Source organism: Bombina bombina, chromosome 2 (assembly GCF_027579735.1).
Source record: "Bombina bombina isolate aBomBom1 chromosome 2, aBomBom1.pri, whole genome shotgun sequence".
Lineage (NCBI taxonomy): Eukaryota > Metazoa > Chordata > Amphibia > Anura > Bombinatoridae > Bombina > Bombina bombina.
In genome coordinates, this window is record NC_069500.1 from 729957287 (window position 1) to 729983988 (window position 26702).

The 26702-nt window shown below is 36.6% G+C and overlaps 1 protein-coding gene across 2 annotated transcripts; it reads right to left on the reverse strand.

Moving 5' to 3' along the window:
- Positions 1-1586: 1586 nt before the first annotated feature.
- Positions 1587-23919, reverse strand: LOC128647973 (E3 ubiquitin-protein ligase RNF170-like). 2 transcript variants are annotated; one of them, XM_053700649.1, is made up of 7 exons: positions 23870-23919; positions 19980-20139; positions 15969-16044; positions 13658-13766; positions 10224-10297; positions 6042-6149; positions 1587-2355 (listed from the first exon to the last, which is right to left on the reverse strand). In XM_053700649.1, exons 2-7 carry the CDS (start codon positions 20114-20116, stop codon positions 2086-2088), a joined length of 774 nt encoding a protein of 257 aa, XP_053556624.1. In that variant the 5' UTR covers positions 20117-20139; positions 23870-23919; the 3' UTR covers positions 1587-2085. The 2 variants fall into 2 exon arrangements, with proteins under 2 accessions (XP_053556624.1, XP_053556625.1); XM_053700650.1 differs by lacking the exon at positions 23870-23919 and adding an exon at positions 23641-23752.
- Positions 23920-26702: the final 2783 nt, after the last annotated feature.

Sequence of the window (26702 nt, forward strand, 5' to 3'; positions counted from 1 at the left end):
ATCTAAAATAATGTGTACACTTAAATGAAAGCAGATTACATATACAGTTCTATGGTTTATTTTAAGATGAATATTGCCTGTACCTGCACTTATTCACCTTTAGGAGTTTGATTCAACCTAAGTGCAGTTTATTAAAATACTTAAAAAGTTTCTGTTAGATATGTGTCACAGTTCAATTAGGAACATAAATAAAAACAGTCAAATTATGTTGCAGATCTTTGCACAAATAAAGTGCATGATTGAGAAAACCAAGGCATCGTTTTATTATTTGCCAACGATGGAAAGCACTGGTAACTTTCAGTATTATTAGTGTTTATTTGTATAGCAACAATTTCTGTAGTGCTGGCCTAGAGGGAATTGTTTATTACCAGCTTTGGATCTATTGGCCAATGCTAACATTTCAAATGCTTTTATAAGACAAACAAATGGGCAACTGCCAATTTTACCAATGACCAACATCTCTTTACTCCTTATGTTTTTATTTTTTACTTCCCAAAAAGACTTTTATGCAAAAATAAATTTTCATGAAGCTCGTCCATCATCCTGTAGTGCCAATGAAATGCAAACCCAAATCACAAAAGACCCTGCTATAAAGTTACAAATGCAGAGATTTCAATTGCTCTCTGATGAGCATAGAATATAAGATTTTAAAGATCACGTTTTCTTTGGGGCTGAAAAAAGGAACAGTTACTGTTTGTCTTGGATTCATAGGAAAGCACAAATATCATATTCAGTTTACCTAAAAAGATATCTAGGGCGTTTTAGAAAGCCCAGAAAGCTGTTCCTCAGTACATATGGGTCCAGTTTCTTTAGGCGTAACTTGTAAAGACAACATGCATTTTCCTTAAATACCAAAATTAACGATCTGGTTATAAATGCCTATCAATCATGTTCATAGTGAAGTGTGCAGGAAGCACATTCAATGCTTGTCATACACAATATCCCAGAAATCATGGCTGCTCTGTAAATAAGCAGAATACATGGAGCATCTTGCCCCCAGTAGATAATGAAACTTGCCTATACACTGAGTACTGATTTTTGCTATAAATATTTAATACTGCAGCGCTCTGGACTTTTATTAATACAAATAAATCAAATTAAAGAATACATAGACACATTTCAGCTTTTAGCCTTCTAGCCATGACCCCAAATCATGTTGTAGGATGAGAGATGCATGATTAAGCTACTAACAACCTTATGCTGTCATTGGATTGATAAAGCATGAGGGGTGAATATAAACAGAAGCACCATTGTATAACCATTTCAAATTTCAGTCAGCTCTTACTGAACAGTGATACATTTTTACAGTGGGACCAAAAGTGGCGGTGGCAAACTGTGCCTAGTAGTTTAGCTAATCAATCATAAAAGTCCAGCTCACACTGTTATTAGATGGGTGCACGCTATAGCTAGGCACTGCACAGCCCAGCAAACAAATTCCAGAGCAAAAAATGAATAGCAGCACTCCAATAGAGTTATCTTCAAACTTTTATTGCATATCCAGGAGTACAAAAAGATAGCAACGTTTCGGACTACATGATGGCATGATGAAGGACATGTAGTCCGAAACGTTGCTATCTTTTTGTACTCCTGGATATGCAATAAAAGTATGAAGATAACTCTATTGGAGTGCTGCTATTCATTTTTTGCTCTAGTAGTTTAGCTAAACCTATATTCTTATGCTGAGGTTTGTACTGACCGCCTTCCACACATGAAACTAAAATATAGCACTGACCTACATTTGATAGCCACCCAGATCCCCTATTTTACATAATTCTATACCGCTTGCTGGTACAATGTTGAAAATAAATACAATCGCTAATGAATACTGAAGATGTACAAAGCTCAATGCCGAAAGAGTCTATATTTTTTTTTTTTAAGTATTCTACTTTTAAATATTATTTAATATAAAGCTAAATCCTACAATGTTAGTTGGGGATGTAGTGGTTTTGGTTAATCAGTGTTTAAACAGAAAGCAACAATGCTTGCTCCCAATTCCAGTTATGCCTCTTCGCATTTCATCTGTTGAAGTCTGCATAGATGTTTGTTTAGTGTCTAATAAGAGAATGCAATATAGCAGCACATATTTCACCTGTATAACCTCTGAGTCACTACTTCGCGGTACATAATAGAAATGTAAATAAGCAATAAAAATAGCACAAAGAAATCATCCAAGAAACCTAGAATACCAAACAGAGCCTCTGGGATAATGTCCAAGGGTGAAACAAGGTAGAAAAGTGCTCCAAGTAGACAGAGAACTATTCTTATGCGGAACATCCAGAAAAGGCCGCCCACTGAAAACATCTCCCGGAAGGCATGGCGCAGCAGTGTGGGCAGGTCCATAAGTCGTTCCATAAGCTAAAAGGATCAAAGGAAAAGGTTACTCTATGGTTCAATGTGTTCTTCTTGTATGTGAACATCAATTAAAGGACATTTTACTCAAAATTCTCCTTTGAGTCATCTAAAAGAGAATATATCAATATCTGTTATACTGCTTCTTTATGTTCCTGTGCTGAATAAAATGACTGACTATCTGTGGGAGGTGTCCCTATCTGCCAGCAAGCATCAGATACCCAGATATCCACCGTACACAGATATGCACTTCCTGTTAGTTTCACTTGGAATTTGAAGCAATGCTACTTTTTATTTTTCATGTACTATGTCTCTTTAACCATTTTATTATATTAAAAAAAAAAAAACTTTCAGTCTTGATGGTACCGAAAATATATAATAATCATAAAAAAAACAATAACTGCAGCAGCATTTTTTTGTTTTGTTTTTATGTCCCCAATAGACAAGAATTTATAATCCATCATGTGAACAATTACATTATTGGCAGCATTGGGGTGAGTCTGGCAACTCAATAAATGGTTTTCAGGTGTAGAAAGAGACCAGGGCAAATGCATTTCTTTCAGTTAGAATGGTGGTGCACTTTAAATATTTTGTGTTATTTTCATTCATTGTTACTCAAAAAGTAGTACCGATTAAAATGGCATGTTTCAAACAAAATTGTTGGCTGTATGTTTTTTGTGTTTGTGTTATAACCTCTTTACTACCAGGAATTTTAGAGAAAAATTGCCCTAAGTATAATTTTTGATGACGTCACTGCGCAACTTTATTTAAAAAAACAAACACAGTATAGGGAAATGGGGCATGCTGCTTAGAAGCCTGTATCTCAATGCTTTAAGCAGCTAAAGACCCCCAAGACAAGGTAATTGCCTAACCTTTCTAACAGTATAGGTATTGGGGATCTGAAAAAAGTTAAAAAAAATATATATTTTAAAAAATTAAAAACCCTCAAATCCAGCTTAGCACCCAGGTGGGAAAGTGCTTAGCACTCAAAGGGTTAAACTAGCTGTTTATTTAAAGAATTAATGCATGGTTACAAAATTAAAAAAAAAAACAAAGAAAAAAAAAAATCTCAAAATGTGTTCATTGGCATGCTCGGATTTAGCTAAAACCAAAATTTATATATATATTTTATTCTTTTTGAGGTCTTTAACTTTAGCTACATGTGAAAAAGAAAGTACACCCTCTTTGAATTCTATAGTTTTAGGTATCAGGACATAATAACAATCACCTGATCCTCAACAGGTCTTAATATAAAGTAAATACAACATCAGATGAACAACAACACATGACATATTACTCTGTGCTATGACTTATTTAACAAAAATAAAGCTAAAATTGAGAAGCCCTGTGTGAAAAACGAAGTACACCCTTACTGCCTCCATAGGAATTAAGAAGCTAAGTAGCAGCAAGGTGCTGCTAATCAAATGCCCTTGATTAATTGATCATCAGCAAGTGTGACCACCTCTATAAAAGCTGAAGTTCTAGCAGTTTGCTGGTCTGGAGAATTCAGGTGTGTGTTAGCACAATGCCAAAGAGACAATACATCAGCAATGATATTAGAGTAGCAATTGCTGCTGCCCATCAATATGGGAAGGGTTAGTAGGCCATTTTTCAGTGGGGGGTCTTTTCTGAATGTTCTGCATAAGAATAGTTCTCTGTCTACTTGGAGCACTGTTCTACCCTGTGTATTTAGTTTTTCACACGTCTTCTCCAGTTTGTCTTTATTTTTGTTAAATAAATCATGACATGTGTAATTTGTCATGTGTTGTTGTTCATCTGAGGTCGTATTTACCCAAGACCTGCTAAGGACCAGATTATTGTTGTTATGTCCTGATACATAAAACCACAGAATTCAAAGAGGATGTACTTTCTTTTTCACATGACTGTATGTCTAAAATGATGCAATTGGGGTAACTCTTACTTGGTATTGTAGAACTACCCAAATTCCCAAATTGACCCCCCAAACTATATATATATATATATATATATATATATATATATATATATATATATATATATATATATATATATATATATATATATATATATATATATATATATATATATAATACCTGATATCTATCAAATAGCTCTCTTCCCTCCTCCACACACAGGTCAATACCATTTTAAGTATTGTCAGCCAGTCTGCAGTTTAGGGCTTTTTTTATCTTTAATAATGTATTTTTAATTTGCTGTAGTGTAGGGATCCCTCCCCACCCCTCCCTGATTCCTCCAAACAGCTCTCTAACTCTCCCCCCTTCCACTATTCTCCTCCATGTTTGTTACTCGCAGCTAGTCTGCCAGTAACACATTATTGAAATCTTTTTTTATATTATTTATTATACTTTCTTTCTGTAGTGTAGGGATAACCCTCACCACCACTCGCCTCCAAGAATTTACTTTTTTCTGTAGTGTAAGGACCCATCCAAAGGAATTTTCCTTCCCTACTCCTGCCTCCCACCAACACCAACGCTAAATTGTTAGAGACAGTAACAATCAGCGATCTGGCTTAATATGGTAAGGGAGCATGATCAGAAACAGTAAGTCTCATCTGTAAAAAGTGACAACCAGAACTGCAAGGACTAAAGACAGGATCACTGCAGTTCTACGTTATGTGGTACTGCATGAAGTAGAACTGCAGCTATTCAGTTTAAGGGGTTAATGGAAGATTTGTACTTACCTAATTCAAGAATCAAAGTAAACCTGTGGTCATGTCCTATTAATTATGTTTCCATTTCTTATGATGATTAGCAGTTAGCATTTTTTTTTTTTTTACAAATTATGGTGTAAGAAAAGAAAAACATTTCACTTGAAGTGACAGTCAACACCAAAATTAGTATTTTTTAAAAAGATAGATAACGCCTTTACTAATTTTACTAACCATTCCCCAGCTTTGCACAACCAACATTGTTATATTAATATACGTTATAACATTTAAACCTCTAAATTTCTGCCGGTTTCTAAGCCACTACAGACAGCCTCCTATCACATGCTTTTTTATTTGCTTTTCACAACAGGAGACTGCTAGTTCAAGTGGGTCATATAGATAACATTGTGCTCACGCCAGTGTAGTTATTTAAGAGTCAACACAACACAGCACTAATTGACTAAAATAAAAGTCAATAGATAATAAATAAAAAGTCATGTGATCAGGGAGCTGTCAGAAGATGCTTAGATACAAGGTCATCACAGAGGTAAAACGTATATTAATATAATGGGTAATAAGGGGATTATCTATTTTGTTTTGTATCTGATTATTCTGGGGTTGACTGTCCCTTTAAATATTTATTACACAAAGTTCTCCCCAGGCCCTATTGAATGGGTACACCACCCAACTGCCACTGACCCACCTGGCTAAAATGTAAACCAATATTAAGTAAAATTAGCGTATATTACTTTTTTCCCCATGTCTGTTGCACAAAATATCATTAAATAAATTTATTTTAAACTATGCAATTATTTTGTGCTTTGGGTACCTTCTGTTAAATTTATAAATAACAGAAAATGTTATAATAATGCAAAGTATTACACTGCCCCCACCCAGCTACTTCATAATGTCATCCAGCTAGTAACCAATGCCACCCAGGCTGGAAAAAATTCTGTGGAGAACACTTGCATGTTGTGATTATTATTACTAAAACACAAATATTAATACATTGACAAGGAAAGAGGATTACTGTCAAATGACTTACAGAGCGAGGCTGTCCAGAAAATCTTCTATTATAGTTATTGATTTCCTGATGAATCTCTATTGCTTCTTGTTGTTGATTTTGTTCAAACATTGGAAACAGTAATGTTACCTACATGTGTCAAACCAAACTTTATTAAATACATCATTTAACAAAGCATTGTTTTATATGTACCTTTAATGTCACTGTACAATGAAAAAAAATCTAAAAATAATTAAATAATGCATTTATCTTACCCAGATAAACATTTCTAAACAGAAACATTTTTCAAAAATTACAATTGTCTCTTCAATTTATGATATATGCACTATCAACATTATCAATATCTCCAACCCAGTATTTCTAAACCCTGGGCAATCCCTTTTAGAACTACTTTATTTATTTTTGGCAATAAAAAAAAATACACTGACAAGTTGTGTTACATTTTCTGTTTCCGTCATTAAAAGACTATGAAAGTCAAAAAACTTTCATGATCCAGATAGAGCATATCATTTTAAACAGCTTTCCAATTTACTTTGTTCTCTGTGAATCCTTTTTAAAGACTATTTCCAGGTAGGCTCAGGAATGTGCATATCTCCTGAGCATTATACGGCAGTAGTATTTGCTTCTAGTGCTCTGCAAGGCATTTGTTACAAACAGTACTGCCATATAGGTCTGCTCTTCATCAAAGGAAACAAAATAAATGTGATAATAGATGTAAATGGGAAGGTTGTTTAAAGGGACATTAAACACTAAATAAACGCTAGATAGTATGTAGCATTTTAAGAAAAGATTAGTCTGAGAACAAAATGTAGATGTATTTTTTAAAGTTTCATTGGCGGTTTAATATTGAGAAAATAAGTGTAACATTTTAGTGTCTATAAAACAATGGGAGCTGCCATGTTGTAACTTCGGTTACCTTCTCTGCTGTAGACACAGTTATAAATAGGTCACTAGAGTGTGCAGCCAATGGCTGTGAGGAATATATCAGTGTTCTGCACTTCCATTTCTAACAGGAACTGAAATGCTCATATTTTCATAATGGAATTACAGGAAAAGGGGACAAAATATATATACAGTTTATTATTTTATATTACCATCTCAAATTGTTTAATGTCAATTGAAGACTGCATGATCTATCTGAGTCATGAAACTTTAAAAGGGACATGAAAACCAGAATTTTTATTTCATGATTCGGATAGAAAATACAATTATAAACAACATTCCTATTTACTTCAATTATCTATTTTGCTTCATTCTTTTTGTATCCTTTGTTGGAGAAATAGCAATACACATGGGTGAGCCAATAACAAGAGGCACCTATTTGCAGCCACCAATCAGCAGCTATTGAGCCTATTTAGATATGCTTTTCAACAAAGGATATCAAGAGAATGAAATAAACGAGATAATAGACGTAACTGGAAAGTTGTTTAAAATGGTATTCTCTATCTGAATCATGAAAGAAAAACGTTGGGTTTCATGTCCCTTAAATTTTGACATTTATTTTACTTTCAAAGAATAACATTGCATCAATGCTTGAAAAATGAAAGAAAAGAACAAATATTTTTTGTGCAATATATAATACGACACATATCATAAATAATCATTTGTAATCTAGTGTAGAATGTTGAACCTAAACACTTGATTAAAGGGACATAATACTCATATGCTAAATCACTTGAAACTGATGCAGTATAACTGTAAAAAGCTAACGGGAAAATATCACCTGAGCATCTCTATGTAAAAAAGGAAGATATTTTACCTCACAATCTCCTCAGCTCAGCAGAGTAAGTTCTATGTAAAAAGTTATACTCAACTGCTGCTTAGCTGCAGGTCATGAACTCTTTTACTGTGATCTCACGAGATTTCACTTAACTCTCATGAGATTTCATTGTTACTTCCTTAAAGGGACATGAAACCCAATTTTTTATGATTTTGAAAGAGCATGCAATTTTAAACAACTGTCTAATTTACATCTATTATCTAATTTGCTTCATTCACTTGATATCCTTTGCTGAAAAGCCTATCTAGATAGGCTCAGTAGCTGCTGATTGGTGCCTGCACATAGATGCCTCGTGCGATTGGCTCACACATGTGCATTACTATTTCTTTAACAAAAGATATCTAAAGAATGAAACATATTAGATAAAATAAGTAAATTGGAATGTTGTTTAAAATTGTATCCTTTACCTGAATCATGAAAGAGAAAAATTTGGTTTAGTGTCCCTTTAAACTTAAAGGGCCATGATACCCAAATGTTGAAACACTTGAAAGTGATGCAGCATAGTTGTAAAAAGCTGACTAGAAAATATCACCTGAACATCTCTCTGTAAAAAAAGAAAGATATTTTACCTCAAAAGTTCCTCAGTAGCCACATCCCATTGTAAAGGACTTCATACAGCAAATCAGTATGTCTGTCCCGGGACAGCTAAGGGAGTGAGCTTAGGTGCACACTCATCTTATTTCCCTATTCAGTTTAAGGAAGTTTACTATGAAATCTCATGAGAGTTAAGTGAAATCTCATGAGATCACAGTAAAAGAGAGATAAGGACCTCAGCACTGCTGATGCTGATTGGCTGCTGTTCATTTCTTCATTTTCATTTTTTTTTGTCTGCAGCTGAGGAATAGCTGAAGTATATTCTTTTACACAGAACCTACTCTGCTGAGGAAATTGTTAGGTAAAATATCTTCCTTTTTTACATAGAGATGTTCAGGTGACATTTCCTGTCAGCTTTTTACAGTTATACTACATCAGTTTCGAGTGATTTAGCACGAGTATTATGTTCCTTTAATAGAAAAATAAGATGAGAGTGCACGTAAGCTTGCTCCTTCTGCTGTTCCGGGACAGACATACTGATTTGTTGCTTAGAAGTCCTTTACAATGGGATGTGGCTACTGAGAAACTTTTGAGGTAAAATATCTTTCTTTTTTACACAGAGATGTTCAGGTGATATTTTCTAGTCAGCTTTTTACAGCTATACTGCATCACTTTCAAGTGTTTAAACATTTGGGTATTATGGCCCTTTAAAACATAAAACAGGACATCTAAGGCAATATCTGAGTTAGAGAGGCATTACCAACCAAAGTTAAACCCACCACAGCTACAACTACAGTAACATTGTTACTATCATTATGCTATTGTTTTTCCTCATCTGCCTGCAGCTGTCTTCAAAGTTGTTCTCTTATTTGAACCACTTACAAGTATTAGTTAATGAAGCTCTGCATCTTCACACTGGGCGTCGCCATCTTGTCATCTTATATTTGTCATATCTTTAAACTGGGCAAAAACACTGCAAAAATGTAACACTTCTGCTCTCTATTATGTGAGCTAAACTAAAAGGGACACTCAAGTCAAAATAAACTTTTATGATTCAGATAGAGCAGCAGTTTCAAGACACTTTCCAATTTATTTCCATTATAAAATTTGGTACATTCTTTTTATATTCACACTTTCTGAGGGACAAAATCATACTGAGCATGTACAAAAGCTCACAGGGTATACGTATATTAGCCTGTGATTGGCTGATGTCTGTCACATGATACAGGGGGCGGAAAATGAGAGAAATAATAAATTTGTCAGAAAAAAAATGCTTACTTGACATTCAGAGTAGGTGTTACATTATTGTCTTTTTATAATGCACTTGTTAATTATGCCATTCTATTGCATTGAGTAGTCGAAGTGTAAGATATAGCAAACAAAAAGCCGGTAACACCACAGATCTGTGAAAGTGCTCTGCTTCTGTCACATGATGCTACAATATGTGAGTTACAAGATGGCGGTGCCCGGTTGCAAGATGGCAGCGCTTTAGCAGCTGGATTCTGTAATGAGTTAAAATAAGAGAACGCTTTAAAGAAATCTGCAGGTACAGGAGGAAATGCAATAGCATGGTGAGTAGTAACCATTCTACTGCAGTTGTACCCAGCAGTTTAATGTCCCTTTAACGTATCCAGTCCTCACAGATGTCATGGCTTTAAAACTATAACACTATCAGGAAGGATACAATTGTGATAACCAATCCTGGAGTACTCCGTAGGCTAAACAGGAATCTATAGGAATGTGTGGTATATCAGGATACAAGAAAGGAATTATCAAATCTTATACATATTTGACCAAAAAACTACAGAGACAGTGTTTTTGTATAGTAAAAAATATCCATTAGCTATCACAGAGGACTTTATTAGATAAAATATAACAAAATTCCTTACAGTTTGACGGCAAATAGGACAACTTATCGCACCGAGCCATGTACCATATCTCCAGTATGCAATAATACAGGGGCCTGTAGAAACACAAACAGCATTGTTTAACAGAATACAGTGTAAACAGATGTTTATTAACAACCACATATCCCTGACAAAGTCATATATTTCAGAATCTATTCAATAGAAAAAAAACATTTTGACTTATAAAATACATTATTATTTTAATATTTTAGTATAAGTGCATTTTATTATTGTTACTGTTGTGTGTTTTGTTATCTCAATAATAATTAAAGGAACAGTAAACAACTTGAGATTACATTATAAAATGTTTAGTTATGCATAGTAAACAACTTTGCAATATACTTTCATTATTTATGTTCCCCATATTATATAATGTAGCTCTGAAAATTGTGGCTTTTCTAATTTTTAGAAGTAAAAAGCATACTGCAGACTTATTAGTGCTAACCCTGCTACATATCACAGTATATAGTCTCTTGTAATCACAAGGTGTTTACTTTCCCTTTAAAAATGTGTTCCTAAGGCTTGCAACTATTTTTCTTTAATGATTTAGATAGAGCATGCAATTTTAACCCCTTAAGGACCAAGGCCATTTTTCAATTTCTTTCCCTTAAGGACCAGGGCTATTTTTACATTTCTGCAGTGTTTGTGTTTAGCTGTAATTTTCCTCTTACTCATTTACTGTACCCACACATATTATATACCGTTTTTCTCACCACTAAATGGACTTTCTAAAGATACCATTATTTTCATCATATCTTATAATTTATTATTAAAAATATTATAAAATATGAGGAAAAAATGGAAAAAAACACACTTTTTATAACTTTGACCCCCAAAATCTGTTACACTTCTACAACCACCAAAAAACAACCATGCTAAATAGTTTCTAAATTTTGTCCTGAGTTTAGAAATACCCAATGTTAACATGTTCTTTGCAAGTTATAGGGCAATAAATACAAGAAGCACTTTGCTATTTCAAAACCACTTTTTTTTTTTCAAAATGAGCGCTAGTTACATTGGAACCCCGATATCTGTCAGGAATACCTGAATATCCCTTGACATGTATATATTTTTTTTTAGAAGACATCCCAAAGTATTGATCTAGGCCCATTTTGGTATATTTCATGCCACAATTTCCCTGCCAAATGCGATCAAATAAAAAATATTGTTCACTTTTTCACAAACTTTAGGTTTCTCACAGAAATTATTTACAAACAACTTATGCAATTATGGCATAAATGGTTGTAAATGCTTCTCTGGGATCCCCTTTGTTCAGAAATAGCAGACTTATATGGCTTTGGCGTTGCTTTTTGGTAATTAGAGTCTGCTAAATGCCACTGCGCACCACACGTGTTTTATGCCCAGCAGTGAAGGGGTTAATTAGGGAGCATGTAGGGAGCTTGTAGAGTTAATTTTAGCTTTAGTGTAGTGTAGTAGACAACCCAAAGTATTGATCTAGGCCCATTTTGGTATATTTAATGCCACCATTTCACCGCCAAATGCGATCAAATTAAAAAAAAACTTAATTTTTCTCGCAATTTTAGGTTTCTCACTGAAATTATTTACAAACAGCTTGTGCAATTATGGCACAAATGGTTGTAAATGCTTCTCTGGGATCCCCTTTGTTCAGAAATAGCAGACATATATGGCTTTGGCGATGCTTCTTGGTAATTAGAAGGCTACTAAATGCCGCTGCACATCACACATGTATTATGTCTAGCAGTGAAGGGGTTAATTTGGGATCTTGTAGGGAGCTTGCAGGGTTAATTTTAGCTTTAGTGTTGAGATCAGCCTCCCACCTGACACATCAGACCCCCTGATCTCTCCCAAACAGCTCTCTTCCCTCCCCCACCCCACAATTGTCCTCGCCATCTTAAAGGGCCACTAAAGCCCAAATTTTTCTTTCATGATTCAGATAGAGAATACAATTTTAAACAACATTCCAATTCACTTCCATTATCTAATTTGCTGCAATCTTTAGATATCCTTTGTTAAAGAAATAGCAATGCACATTGGTGAGCCAATCACACAAGACATCTATGTGCAGCCACCAATCAGAAGCTACTGAGCCTATCTAGATATGCTTTTTATGAAAGAATATCAAGAGAATGAAGCAAATTAGATAATAGAAGTAAATTAGAAAGTTGTTTAAAATGGTATTCTCTATCTGAATCATGAAAGAAAAAAAATGGGTTTAATGTCCCTTTAAGTACTGGCAGAAAGTCTGCCAGTACTAAAATAAAAGGTATCTTTTTTTCTATTTTTTTTTTTTTCTCCCTCCCCCTCTACATTATTGGGAGCCATCTTTACAAAAAAAAAATTGTTTATTTTTCTCCCCACTTTTCTGTAATGTAGCTTCCCCCCCCAAGGACTAAACCCCCACCCCCTTCCAGATCACTTTGATTATTTATAATACAATTTTTATTTCCCCTCTCTCCCTCTAAAATTACACAAACCGTTCCATAGTGTAATGGTTCCCGCCCGCCCGCCTTCCTCGTGCACATGAGCGCGTCCATGCGCGGCCCCCAGCTACCCCGCCCACGATCCCGTCCACCTCTGTACTCAGCAAGCCATCGATGGCCGCCCACCCACCTCCCACGTCGGCTCCCACCCACCAGCGATTGCGGACATCGATGTCCGGTGCAGAGAGGGCCACAGAGTGGCTCTCTCTGCATCGGATGGGGGAAAATGTTATTGCAGTGATGCCTCGACATGGAGGCATCACTGCAATAACCGGAAAGCGGCTGGAAGCGATCAGGATCGCTTCCAGCCGCTTTCAACCCCAACGTCGTACAGGGTACGTCGCTGGTCTTTAAAGACCAGTTTGTGCAAGACGTACCCTGTACGACGTATGTCCTTAAGGGGTTAAGCAACTTTCTAATTTACTCCTACTATCAAATTTTCTTCGTTCTCTTGCTATTTTTATTTAAAAAGAAGGAATTTAAAGCTTAGGAGCCAGCCCATTTTAGGTCCAGCACCCTGGATAGGGCTTGCTTATTGGTGGCTACATTTAGCAAACCAATAAGCAAGCATAACCCAGGTTCTCAACCAAAAATGGGACGGCTCTTAAGCTTTACATTCCTGATTTTTAAATAAAGATAGCATGGGAACAAAGAAACATTGATAATATGAGTAAATTAGAAAGTTGCTTAAAATTGCATGCTCTATCTAAATCATTAAATAATTGTGTTTAAGGTCTCTTTAATTTCATGAAATGTCATAAAACAAAAGTTTTGTAACCAAAAAAAGAGCTTTTCTTAGTATGGTTACTTGTGACTCTTGGGAACATAATATAAGTAGTATTACAATTCTAGTCAAATAAGGGATGCCTTGTTTTTAAACCATTTTAAATACATGGGTATTTTAAAAAAGGACATATTTCAACATATAAATGATAAAGTTAGAAATAGGTTTACCACAAAAAAGGTGGCCACAGTTTGTTTCAACTGGAAATGTGGCTTGTTGTAAACAGACTGGACAAGACATATCTGAGTAGAACTGGTGCCTCGGTGGCACTGGTGTTTCCTGCAGACACAAAAGACAAAAAAGAGTGAGTAATTTAAAGGTTTAAAGCTAAAGTTCCCAATCAAAAATTAGAAGGAATTCCAAAATGATTCTCCCCAATAAAGAATATATTATATCATACAATTATATTCAGAATTTACACGAGGTGCTATATCTGCAGTGAGAGTGTAGTTATAATGAAGGTGCTGTATGTGTAGTGACAATGAAGGTGCTCTGTTTCCAGTGACATCAAGGGTGCTGTGAGTGCACCAAGTTGCAGTGACAGACAGTAGTGGCACAGCATTTAAGGGACATTAAACACTTTGAGATGGTAATATAAACTGTATATATAAAAAAAACAACTTTGCAATAGACTTCCATTATTTATTTTGTCCCCTTTTTCCATAATTTCATTCTGTCAATCATGTGCTGTTCAGTTCCTGTTAGAAGTGGATGTGCAGAACATTGTTATATCCCACACAGCCATTGGCTGCACACTCTAGTGACCTATTTATAACTGTCTCTAATTGGCCTCAGCAGAGAAGGAAACCTAAGTTACAACATGGCAGCTCCCTTTGCTTTATAGACACTAAAGCTTTACACTTATTTTGTCAATATTTAAACTTTAAAAAAATAATCTATATGTTATTATCAGACTAATCTTTTTTTTTTAATGCTTCATTCTATCTAGCATTTATTCAGTGTTTAATGTCCCTTTAAAATAATTTCTAATACAAAAAGCCATCAGAAGGGCACACTTTATATATCTGCATTTTTGTTGTCTAGACGCTTATTTTAGAAAAGGAAAAATATGAAGTTCAAGATATAGGTATTTTTTTCTTTGTTTATTTTACAATGCATGTTTTTAAATGGATGTTTCTGGGTAGGACAAAAAAAAAATTCCAGTTTTATAATCGATTTAAACAGTGTTAACAAAATCTTTTTTCATTGAAAAATAATATATTTCTTCCTTAAAGGTATAGTAAAGACCTTGAGATTTAAATATAAAGCGTTTAGTTATGCATAATAAAACACCTTTGGGATATGTTTTTATTGTTCACTCTTTTCATGCAATTAAGCTCTGAAAATTGTGGATTTTCTATTTCTCAGAGCTGGAAAAACTGACTTCTCATGGCTAACCATGCTACATACCTGTCCCTTTGCTTTAACAGAAAGCAAAATGAAAAACAATATTAACACAATAGCATGGCTAGACTTGTTGCCTGCAGACTAAAGCCCAGATTGCATCCTCCAAATGAGGCAAGGGGTGGGTGGAGTTTGGCTATTGAACAAAATTGCAGTAAACAATATGTTCATTTAATGAAATAACATTTAGACTTGGCTGATATTCTGTAACAAAACACCAAAAACGCCTTGTCCTTAAAAGGTGATTACTGTCCCTTTAAGATGGTGAGAGTCCACGACCCATCACTTGCGGGATACAAAGACAAGCCCAGCAGGAGGAGGCAAAAACAATTCCAGTGTTTCGCTCCTCCTCACCCAGCCTCAGTTAAAGGAGAAGGTGGAACTTTGAAGTGTTGCAGTGTTTTATGAAGCAAGAAGATTGAGAGGGTTCTCTAACCTAGTGTTTTCTTAACTCAAGTCCTCAATTAACCCTAACAGGCCAGATTCTGATGATGTATGAACTAGAGCACTGATTAAATTATCAGCAGAGGGGTGAGAGCAGGTTAGTAACCATGGTTATGGATCAGCTGATTATTTCATGAAAATCTGGCCTGTTAGGCGTACTTGAGGACTGGAACTGGGAAACACTAACCTAACCGATCTGAGATACATAATCCCCGCTACTCTCTGGCTAAGATAGAATGGTGACAGGAGTTCAGCTCTGCAGTGAGTTTTTTTCTCCAAGTGCGGAGATGTCCCAGGCCACACCAGACATAATGTGAATTATTTCACCAATTTCCTGGTCTACAGTGTGCTGCCCTTGTACGCCCTTGTAATGTGCTTAGAGTTCCTTGGATAGACAGTTTTACTCTCACGTAGTTGGCAGAGAGCTACTGTGATACGTAAAGGAAGGGGGTGGGGTTTCATTCTTAGTTCCTAACTTTTTGTAATGTTCTACTTTTGTCCACATATAAAGTTTCTTCCTTATTGCTTAAATAGTTTCTGGAGGGCTAGTAATTGTGACTACCCCAATATACAGACTAATCCTGATTTACATAGGTGAAAAAGAAAGCTCTATAGTCAAAATAAATTGCTTACTTGTTCATTTTGTAGCTGCTCGCGAACTGCTCTCACCCGTTCTTGATTCTCCGGGTGAATGTTCTGCTGTTCAGTCCTATTTAAATTTAGCACAATGCTTATAAATAATAACAAATAAAGCATTACAATACATTATAGTATACCATGAAGGAACATATACAGATGATGGGAACTAAAATGTGTTTAATCTAGCAAGATACATCATTTTAAAAGGATCAAGAACTGGCAGTCATGTTACAATTAAAGGGGCATTAAAGGAATAGTCTAGTCAAAATCAAACTTTCATAATTCAGATAGAGCATGCGATTTTAAGCAACTTTCTAATTTACTCCTTTTATCAATTTTTGTATTTGTTCTCTTTGTTCTTGTTTTCTGTGTGAATTTTACTCTTAAAGGGACATGAAACCCAAAACAAATATTTCATGATTTAGATAGAGAATACAATTTTAAACAACTTTTCAATTTACTTCTATTATTTAATTTGCATCCTTATCTTGTTATCCTTTGCTGAAAGGTTTAGCTAGGGAAGCTTAGGAGCAGCAGAGAATCTAGGTTCTAGCTGTTGATTGGTGGCTGAATATATATATCGATTGTGATTGGCTCACCCATGAATTTAGTTAGAAACCATTAGTGCATTGCTGCTTCTTCAACAAATGATACCAAGAGAATTAAACAAATTAGATAATAGAAGTAAATTAGAAAGTTGTTTAAAATTGTATTTTCTATCTGAATCATGAGAGAGAAAAAATTGTGTTTCATGTCCCTTTAAGTCTCTCTTTTGGTACGTGTCTATAGTATGTGAAATGTTATGCATTTACTCTGCTTATATCTTGTCTTTATCTATGTGATGTTCAAACCTTGTCAATACTTGTGATACTTCCTAAATTTATAATTTCACTAATTGTATAACCCCAGCCTCCTCCAAATTATATTGTCTGTTTTCTCAACTTATCTCACCCTGAATCAAATTTTCCCAATTGGCCTTTTGACTGTCTTTGATCATGTCATTATCTAATTTATTGCAATCAGCTGAATGCTAAGGCCTATAAATGTAACACTACTATATGGAAAGCATTGCAGTATTGTAACATCATCTGTTCACATCTCTTAAGTGAACATTTATAAGTGAGACACTAAGTATTGGTAAAAGAATTATACAAGAATTGAACACCGGACAAGGCAAGTTCTGTTGTAATTCTGTGTTTTATCCACAGCTTGACTATTTTGTAAAAATGCTCAATATCTTTATATTCCTTTTTGCCACCTTTTATCTCTACAACAAACTAATTTACTCAATTACTCCTTCCCCCTTACCACCTGCACTGCTCATTAGCCCATCTCTCTTAACCTCACCTTACTTTTGTATTCATGAACTTCACACATTCCTAAAGACTCTCTCTCTCCTTCGCACCTCATCCCAAAAACAGTCTCATTACTGCAAATCTGCATCTCATGTCACTCTCCCTCTTGCTCATACTAGCTGCTGGTGACATCTCTCCTAATCCTGGTCCCCCACAACTTCCTAGCCTTGCACACCCATGTGTGCCTTTCAATAGACTTCAAAAGCAAAACTCTTGTAACCTTATTCTCATTCCTCTTGCATCTAAAGACACCTCCCCCTTGACTTGTGCACTCTGGAACTCTCGCTCTGTTTGCAACAAGCTCACTTCTATCCATGACCTCTTTATCTCCCACTCTCTTAATCTTCTGGCTCTCACAGAAACCTGGCTCTCTCCTTTAGACACAGCTTCTGCCGCTGCACTGTCACATGTGGGTCTTCACTTCAGCCACACTCCATGGTCTGATAACAGACAAGGAGGTGGTGTTGGTATTTTACTTTCCTTTTGTTGCACCTTTCAACAAATACAGCCCTTCTCTTCCCTCACATTTTCTTCATTTGAAACACACCCGATTTGCCCATTCCCTCACAGCTACTCCCCGCTCTCTCCTACTACCCTACCCTTACCCCTATACTCACACACATCTTCAGCCTCTCCCTCAGCACTGGTATATTTCCCTCATCTCTTAAACACGCACTGGTAACACCTATCCTCAAAAAACCTTCTCTCAACCCAACCTCCCCATCCAGCTAGCGCCCTATTTCCCTACTCCCTCTTGCCTCGAAGCTTCTCGAAAAGCTAGTATATGCATGTCTATCCCATTTCCTTAAACTAAACTCTCTTCTTCCCCACTGCAATTTGGATTTCATCCCCATCACTCCACTAAGACAGCATTTTTAAGGTTACCAACGAAACTCATCAAAATCCAAAGGCCACGTCTCTCTGCTTATCCTCCTTGATCTGTCTGTAGCCTTTGATACTGTAGACCACCCTCTTTTGCTCCAACCCCTCCAATCCTTTTGCATTTATGACACAGCTCTCTCATTGTTCTCTTCCTATCTGTCTAACCGTACCTTTAATGTAGTCTTCTCTGGTGCATCCTCTGCCCCGTTACTAATTTCTGTTGGGGTACCACAAGGCTCTGTCCTTGGTCGCCATCTCTTCTCAATCTACACATCTTTAGGTTCCTTAATAAAATCCCATGGGTTTCAATACCATTTGTATGCAGATGACACCCAAATCTACCTCTCTGCACCAGACCTATCTTCTTCCTTGCAAACCTGTGTCACTAACTGTCTGTCTCATATCTCATCTTGGATGTCCTCTCACTACCTTAAGCTAAATCTCTCCAAAACTGAGCTCCTTATTTCCCCCTTCTTCAAAAATCTCCACCCCCAACTTCTCTATAACTGTCGATAATGCCATCATAACCCCTACCCCACATGCTCGATGTCTTGGAGTCACACTTGACTCAGATCTTTCTTTCACTCCTCACATTCAGTCCTTGGCTAAATCCTGCCACTTCCATCTTAAAAACATCTCTAAAATTAGACATTTCCTTTCACAAGACACAACTAAGATTCTAATCCCCTATCTCATCCTTTCCCGCCTCGATTACTGCAACTCCATCCTCTCTGGTCTCCCTAGCTGCCGCCTAGCACCTTTACAATCCATAATGAATGCCTCTGCCCAGCTCATCTTCCTTACACGTCGCTCTTCATCTGCTGCACCTCTCTGTCAATCCCTTCAATGGCTTCCTCTTGCCACTAGGATTAAAGACAACATTTTCACTCTGACATACAAAGCCCTCAACTGCACTGCTCCCCCCTACATCTCAGACCTTGTATCCAGATACTCTTCCTCCCGACCCCTTCGCTCTGCCCACGATCTCCTCCTCTCTTGCTACCTTCTCCCATTCCCGTTTACAAGACTTCTCCTGACTGGCTCACATCTTGTGGATCTCTCTGCCTCGCTCCACAAGACTCTCCCCTAGTTTTGAAAGCTTCAAGCGCTCCCTAAAAACTATACTATTCAGGGATGCATACAATCTACACTAACCTTTCCTAACTCTGCTGCTATCCCCTTAAACCCCTTAGCATGTAAGCCTATGAGCCTAGCTGTTTGTAGATCACCGGCATAAGAGCCGATTACAACAGTGCAACTCTCGGCAGGGACCTCTACCCATTTGACCCCCCTATAAATGTTACCTTGTATACCGCCTATGTTTATAGCGCTGCGGAATCTGTTGGCGCTCTACAAATACCTAATGATGATAATAATAATAAAATAAAGTTTATTATAAAACAACTACTTAAATAAGGAAAAACACCTACCCTGCACAAGTGGTATGGACTGGAGTGTGGAAACAGGCGTAGTAAGATCCACCATATGCCCAAGCAGAGAATACCATTAATTTTAGGGGTGTATAGTGGACTACTGTAAAAGTTTTGTACTATAGTTTCCTATACCAGCTCAGAAAGATGTGATCACAAGTCTTTAAGAACTGAATTTGGCAGGATGTCACCTTACTGTTGTCTTTGCTAACCCATCACCAACAACTGCAGACTCCAGAGGGGTGGACAAAAGATTCCAACCAGGACGGATAAAAGGTCAAATTACAACAAGCGACTGTGACTGTTGTGTAAAGATAAATTGCATATTGCTGACCTACCTCAAGAGTAAAAATATTAGGGTACCAATGAAGGCTAAGCTGAGAACAACTGCTACAATCACTTGATTGCTGATTCCTTCAATAAACGTTGCATCATCTAACTGCGCTTGCACAAACTCTCCTCTGTTTTCAGCCATTCCAGGACATTTGGCATTAAACTCTAGAAAAAAACACATCAGAAAATAGATTTTATACAGTTGTTTTTGTTTTTACTGTAAATCCAAAAACTTGTTGTTTTAACCTGCACACACTGACTGCAACTGGTATTTAACCTGCTCACACTGACTGCAACTGGTATTTAACCTGCTCACGCTGACTGCAACTGGTATTTAACCTGCTCACGCTGACTGCAACTGGTATTTAACCTGCTCACGCTGACTGCAACTGGTATTTAACCTGCTCACGCTGACTGCAACTGGTATTTAACCTGCACACGCTGACTGCAACTGGTATTTAACCTGCACACGCTGACTGCAACTGGTATTTAACCTGCACACGCTGACTGCAACTGGTATTTAACCTGCACACGCTGACTGCAACTGGTATTTAACCTGCACACGCTGACTGCAACTGGTATTTAACCTGCACACGCTGACTGCAACTGGTATTTAACCTGCACACGCTGACTGCAACTGGTATTTAACCTGCACACGCTGACTGCAACTGGTATTTAACCTGCACACGCTGACTGCAACTGGTATTTAAAGGGACAGTCAAGTCCAAAAAAAACTTTCATGATTTAAACAGGGCATGCAATTTTAAACAACTTCCCAATTTACTTTTATCACCAATTTTGATTTGTTCTCTTGGTATTCTTAGTTGAAAGCTAAACCTAGGAGGTTCATATGCTAATTTCTTAGACCTTGAAGACTGCCTCTAATCTGAATATATTTTGACCACTAGAGGTCATTAGTTCATATGTTTCATATAGATAACATTGAGCTCATGCACGTAAAGTGACCTAGGAGTGAGCACTGATTGGCTAAACTGCATGTCTGTCAAAAGAACTGAAATAAGGGGGCAGTCAGCAGAGGCTTAGATACAAGATAATAACAGAGGTAAAACGTGTATTTAACCTGCTCACACTGACTGCAACTGGTATTTAACCTGCAACAGGGCATGCAAACAGGGCATGCAATTTTAAACAACTTCCCAATTTACTTTTATCACCAATTTTGATTTGTTCTCTTGGTATTCTTAGTTGAAAGCTAAACCTAGGAGGTTCATATGCTAATTTCTTAGACCTTGAAGACTGCCTCTAATCTGAATATATTTTGACCACTAGAGGTCATTAGTTCATATGTTTCATATAGATAACATTGAGCTCATGCACGTAAAGTGACCTAGGAGTGAGCACTGATTGGCTAAACTGCATGTCTGTCAAAAGAACTGAAATAAGGGGGCAGTCAGCAGAGGCTTAGATACAAGATAATAACAGAGGTAAAACGTGTATTATTATAACTGTGGATATGCAAAACTGGGGAATGGGTAATAAAGGGATTATCTTTCTTTTTAAACAACAAAAATTCTGGTGTTGACTGTCCCTTTAACCTGCACACACTGACTGCAACTCGTATTTAACCTGCACACACTGACTGCAACTGGTATTTAACCTGCACACACTGACTGCAACTGGTATTTAACCTGCACACACTGAGTGCAATTGGTATTTAACCTGCACAAACTGACTGCAACTGGTATTTAACCTGCACACACTGACTGCAACTGGTATTTAACCTGCACACACTGACTGCAACTGGTATTTAACCTGCACACACTGACTGCAACTGGTATTTAACCTGCACACACTGACTGCAACTGGTATTTAACCTGTAAACCAGAAAACACAAATATAAACAAACAATTCCAACAAAATTAGTTATAACTCACGCTGACTGCAACTGGTATTTAACCTGCACACGCTGACTGCAACTGGTATTTAACCTGCAACTGGTATTTAACCTGCACACACTGACTGCAACTGGTATTTAACCTGCACACACTGACTGCAATTGGTATTTAACCTGCACACACTGACTGGTATTTAACCTGCACACGCTGACTGCAACTGGTATTTAACCTGCACACGCTGACTGCAACTGGTATTTAACCTGCACACACTGACTGCAACTGGTATTTAACCTGAAAACACTGACTACAACTGGTATTTAACCTGAAAACACTGACTGCAACTGGTATTTAACCTGAAAACACTGACTGCAATTGATAATAGGTAGTAAATTAGAAAATTGCTTAAAATTGCATGCTCTACCTGAATCGTGAAAGAAAAAAAAATTGGGTTCAGTTTGCCTTTAAGTTTAAAATAGAAATCTTATTGAAATTCACTTCTCTCAGCTCAGAGAGCTTATTATCATCACTGGTGTGATACTTATCTCTGACTCTGAGAGCAGAGTGTTTTAACAGTACACATGCACTGCAAAAATGCTTATATTCAAAACAGAAAAGCACTCATGCACTTAAAAAAAATGTGATGATCTCTCAGTATTCTTCAGTTACTTTGCTGTGTCTATTAGTGTATATCTAATTTAACGTGTGTATACATCATTTGCTGGCAGTCCAACATGGCCCAAAAAAAGTAAATGGTAAAAACATAAAACGTAGGAAACTCTCAGAAAAACATGGGTGCACATAACAAGACATGGTCAACAAAATCCACTTGGGATGAACAGTAAACACAAATATAAACAAACAATTCCAACAAAATTAGTTGGCACTCACTCTTGGAAAAACGGCAGTGAATGCTAAACACACACAAAATGGGGGATTTTTAATATTTTTTTTACAGCTATTGGTTTATACTATATATAAGACCAAATGCCTCTCCAAAGCAAGTGTCTGGGCATCATTCAGCCTTCAATTGTGGCTTTTAACACTTCTTGTTTTCAGCAAGAATAAACATAATCACTTACATGACCTTTAAATTAATAACAAACAGCAACAATAATTATAATATTCAAAACATAGAGGCAATATTCACCATGTATCACTGTAAAAATGTAAAGATTAAAAATTCATACATATAGAAAAAAAATCATAACACATTTTTGGATAAAATATACTGTGTGCTCAGACTTAATTATATTTTCTATATTGTTTAGTGGAATTTAATAATTTACTGGTGCTTGAGACAAATTTAGGAAATTATTAGTTTGCATCTGTTGTTTAGTGAAGTCTAATATTCTTGTGTATAAATTATTATTATTATAATGTATTTGTCATACAAGACACTTGTGTTGTGTAATTTCTTATGTAGAATATATTTATGGAAAGTACATTTACTTATTTATTTACTGACAGATAAAGAGCATGACACGCCAGTCTTGTGAGTTGTCAGTATTTTGAAACCTACAAATACACTTCCACTAGGGCGCACACCCTGATCTCTATAGAGAACAATATATGTATGTTCACGAGTAATGCTAATTATGTTATTCCTTATCATGCGAACACAATTTTACAGACCACCAAGTTGAGAATCACTGGTTTACAACTTTGTAATTGACTCTACGACAGAAAAGCTTAGCAAGAATTCACGTTCTACAAAATAACCACTGAAATGTAAGAGGGAACATTTATGTGCGATGCTTTTTGCTTGGAAAGGAAAGTGCTCTTGTGTCAAACAGCCTTATCTAGCGCTTACATTTTGCAAAGGTGTCTGGACTACAGCTAACCTTGTGCCTCGCTAAGAAGCTTTTCCTGAAAGTCTCTGAAGCACACAACACAATCAGCTTATTTCACTGCACAACAAAGGGATTCAGCAGCACCACGTCTCTGTGTGTAACAGGAAAGAGAACTTTCTGACAGATATGAATACAAGCGGGCTGTTGTGTCCTGCAGGAGTAACACATACGTTCTACAGATACACATACGTTCTACAGCACAGCTTCCCTGTCTTCCCTCAGCATTCAGACAGCTTGTGAGTCACATCTCTTCCTGGAGGTGGTCCCTGTGCAGGAAACTGCCCCAACATTGTCATTTCCTGCTACGTACAAACTGTATGTGTGACTGTGTAAGTAGCTGCTGCTCCATGATCCGATTTATACGTACGTTGAATGTTTTATTTTTTAAATTAAATTCTAAATATAAAACGAGCGATATGGTGTGATCTATTCTGAAGCAGCATCACTGTTCACTATTTACTGGATACTAATTACTCTCTCTGTTTGCACTATTTGTTATCACAGGTATTTAGGTTTTGTGTTCCCCTAAGCACTGAGAAATCTGCTGCCCCTCAAACTCCCCAACTCCATTAGCGCATATTTGCCTTATACAGTATATGTTTCTCACAAAAGGTACAGGGCAGCCATTCAGGCAATCAACTGATGAGTTCGTTGTAATTAAAGCAGGTATAGAAACATTTCAAACGTGCTGGGATCTCTCTTCACTCTACTGAGAGGTTGATTTCTGCTGCAGCTTCTTGTTACATAACTTTTCTATAGTCAATACTTTAGCATTTAATTTTTCGGTATAAGTAACAGTTTCAACAGAAACACAGTATCTATTTTAAATGGGGGGGGGGGGGGATACACGTACACAGCCATTTGTAAAAATGTGATATACTCTGTGCTCTATCATAATCCTTTGTGCAGGGAGGAACATGAATAGTGCTTTCCAGGGGTGCAATTCATGTTCCCCTCTACACGCCCTGCAGCATGATGTCTAACTCATAAATGTCCAGGAAAACATGGCAGAGGTCTCAACCCTAGATTCAAATGTATTTAGTGTCACTTTAAAGTCTATGGACATTTTTGTATATAAATCATTTGATAATATTTTCTATTGTAATCAACCCCACTATCAGGTAAAATGTATAAATGGAAACAAATTAAAGGAGCATTAAATACCTCTTGCTTTTGTGCAAAAATTGTGCTTTGTCCCACACTCTCCAGAGAGTCCAGAAATAAAAATCTATAACCTTAAAATTGGCTAAACTAGCTATTTAATTTGCAGCACTTACAGGTTAAAGAATTCACTGTTTGGCCTTTCTTGGGTGCTTGGGAGAAGCACAATTTTACACAAAAGCAAGAGGGTTTAATGTAATTTTAAAGAGAATATTTTCAGTATAACGTGTCTTCACTTATTCACTCATTTTGACTTTACTGTCCGTTTTACTTGAAGTAATAGTAAATCCTAGCATTTGTGAAACGCTAGGATTTACCAGTGGAACAAATAAAGGGGGTATTCAGTCATGAAGTATAAAATACTTCATGCTGAAAGTTCCTTTATTTGTCTAAAGCGTTCGCCGGCTGAGCGCCTCAGGCAGCCCACGGCAGAATGATATTTTGCTGTGAGGTGATCTTAACCAATAGCGTGCTAGCTATCCGGCATAATGCCAGCTGGCCCACAGGTCTAAGAGGAGGAAATGTCACCTCACAGCAAAATAGCATTCTGCCGTGGGCTTCCTGAGGAGCTCATTGCAGCGAACACTTTAAACAAATAAGGATTTTTCCGCATTAAGTTTCCAATATTAATAAAGGAGATTGCAGACATAACAAATATGTATTGAAGTGTTACTACACAGAAACCATTTATTGTTTTAGCGAATGCAAAGTCTATGTTGTGAACCGAGATCGGAGATAAGTGGCGATGTTTGCAGATTTTTTGCTGAAACTGCAATCCCTAATATTTCCTATGGGAGACATATTACAGCTTGTCAGAACAAAGAGGGTCATCCCACTTTCTTTGAATATACAACTGGACCCACAGATTGCAAGACTGGTGAGGCCAAAAAAGCACTTTCTTGTGGGTCTGACAATGCTATGTTCATCAGGGCCTTAAAGAGAACAATTGAACATTAACATTTTATCTCTCCTAGCCCCCACTAGGAGTGTTTTTTCTTCTGATCATTGGGAACAAATAAAGGGGGGTTAAAGGGACAGTACACTGTAAAATTGTTTTTCCATAAATGTATTTTAAATGACTTGTTATACCAACTGCAGAGTATAAAATATTTGAGAAATTGCATTTTCGGGTTTATTTGTGTATCTGAAGTAGCTGGTTTTGTGCTTTGAAACCACAGCCTATTACAATGGGTTGAGCTTCAGGTAATATCAGATCTCATTATGTTATCACTTTCATGTACACAGACTTGCTCCCTTATCTTATATTTGTCTGGAACACCAAAGCTCAATACATAGAGAGAACAATGGAAAATTATCATTTTATTACTTAACTATCATGCCCCCCACTGAGGGTGTAATCTCTTCTGCTGGCTGTGTTTACTAAGGCCTGTCAATAGCATATACGCCAGTATCAAAACTTTCAGTATAGGTTGGGAAACCACAAGCTAAATCAGCTATTTCAAATGCTGAAATATGAGTAAAGGAGCTACTTGCAACCAATTTAATACACTCTAGCAGGTAAAAAGGATCATTGGGAATAATTTAAAGGGGAGAAAGTTTTTGGGTGAACTGTCCCTTTAAGGATAGGGTACACTGTCTTTTTAAGATCTATTGCCTCTTTCATTCAACTATTGGGGCTGTTAGTTTGTTCAAATAGTCATTTGTACTTACTGTTACTGAGACTGGAAACTTTAAAATAAGAATTTTTAATTACCCTGCAACCAAAAAATGTAAATCCATGATCTAGTTTTATTTTTCAACACAGTCCCTAATTCAACTCAACACATTTCTACAAGTAAATGTTTCAATTTTCCAATGAAGTTGACATTTTAGTCACTTGTTATAATTTCTCCATGCTGCA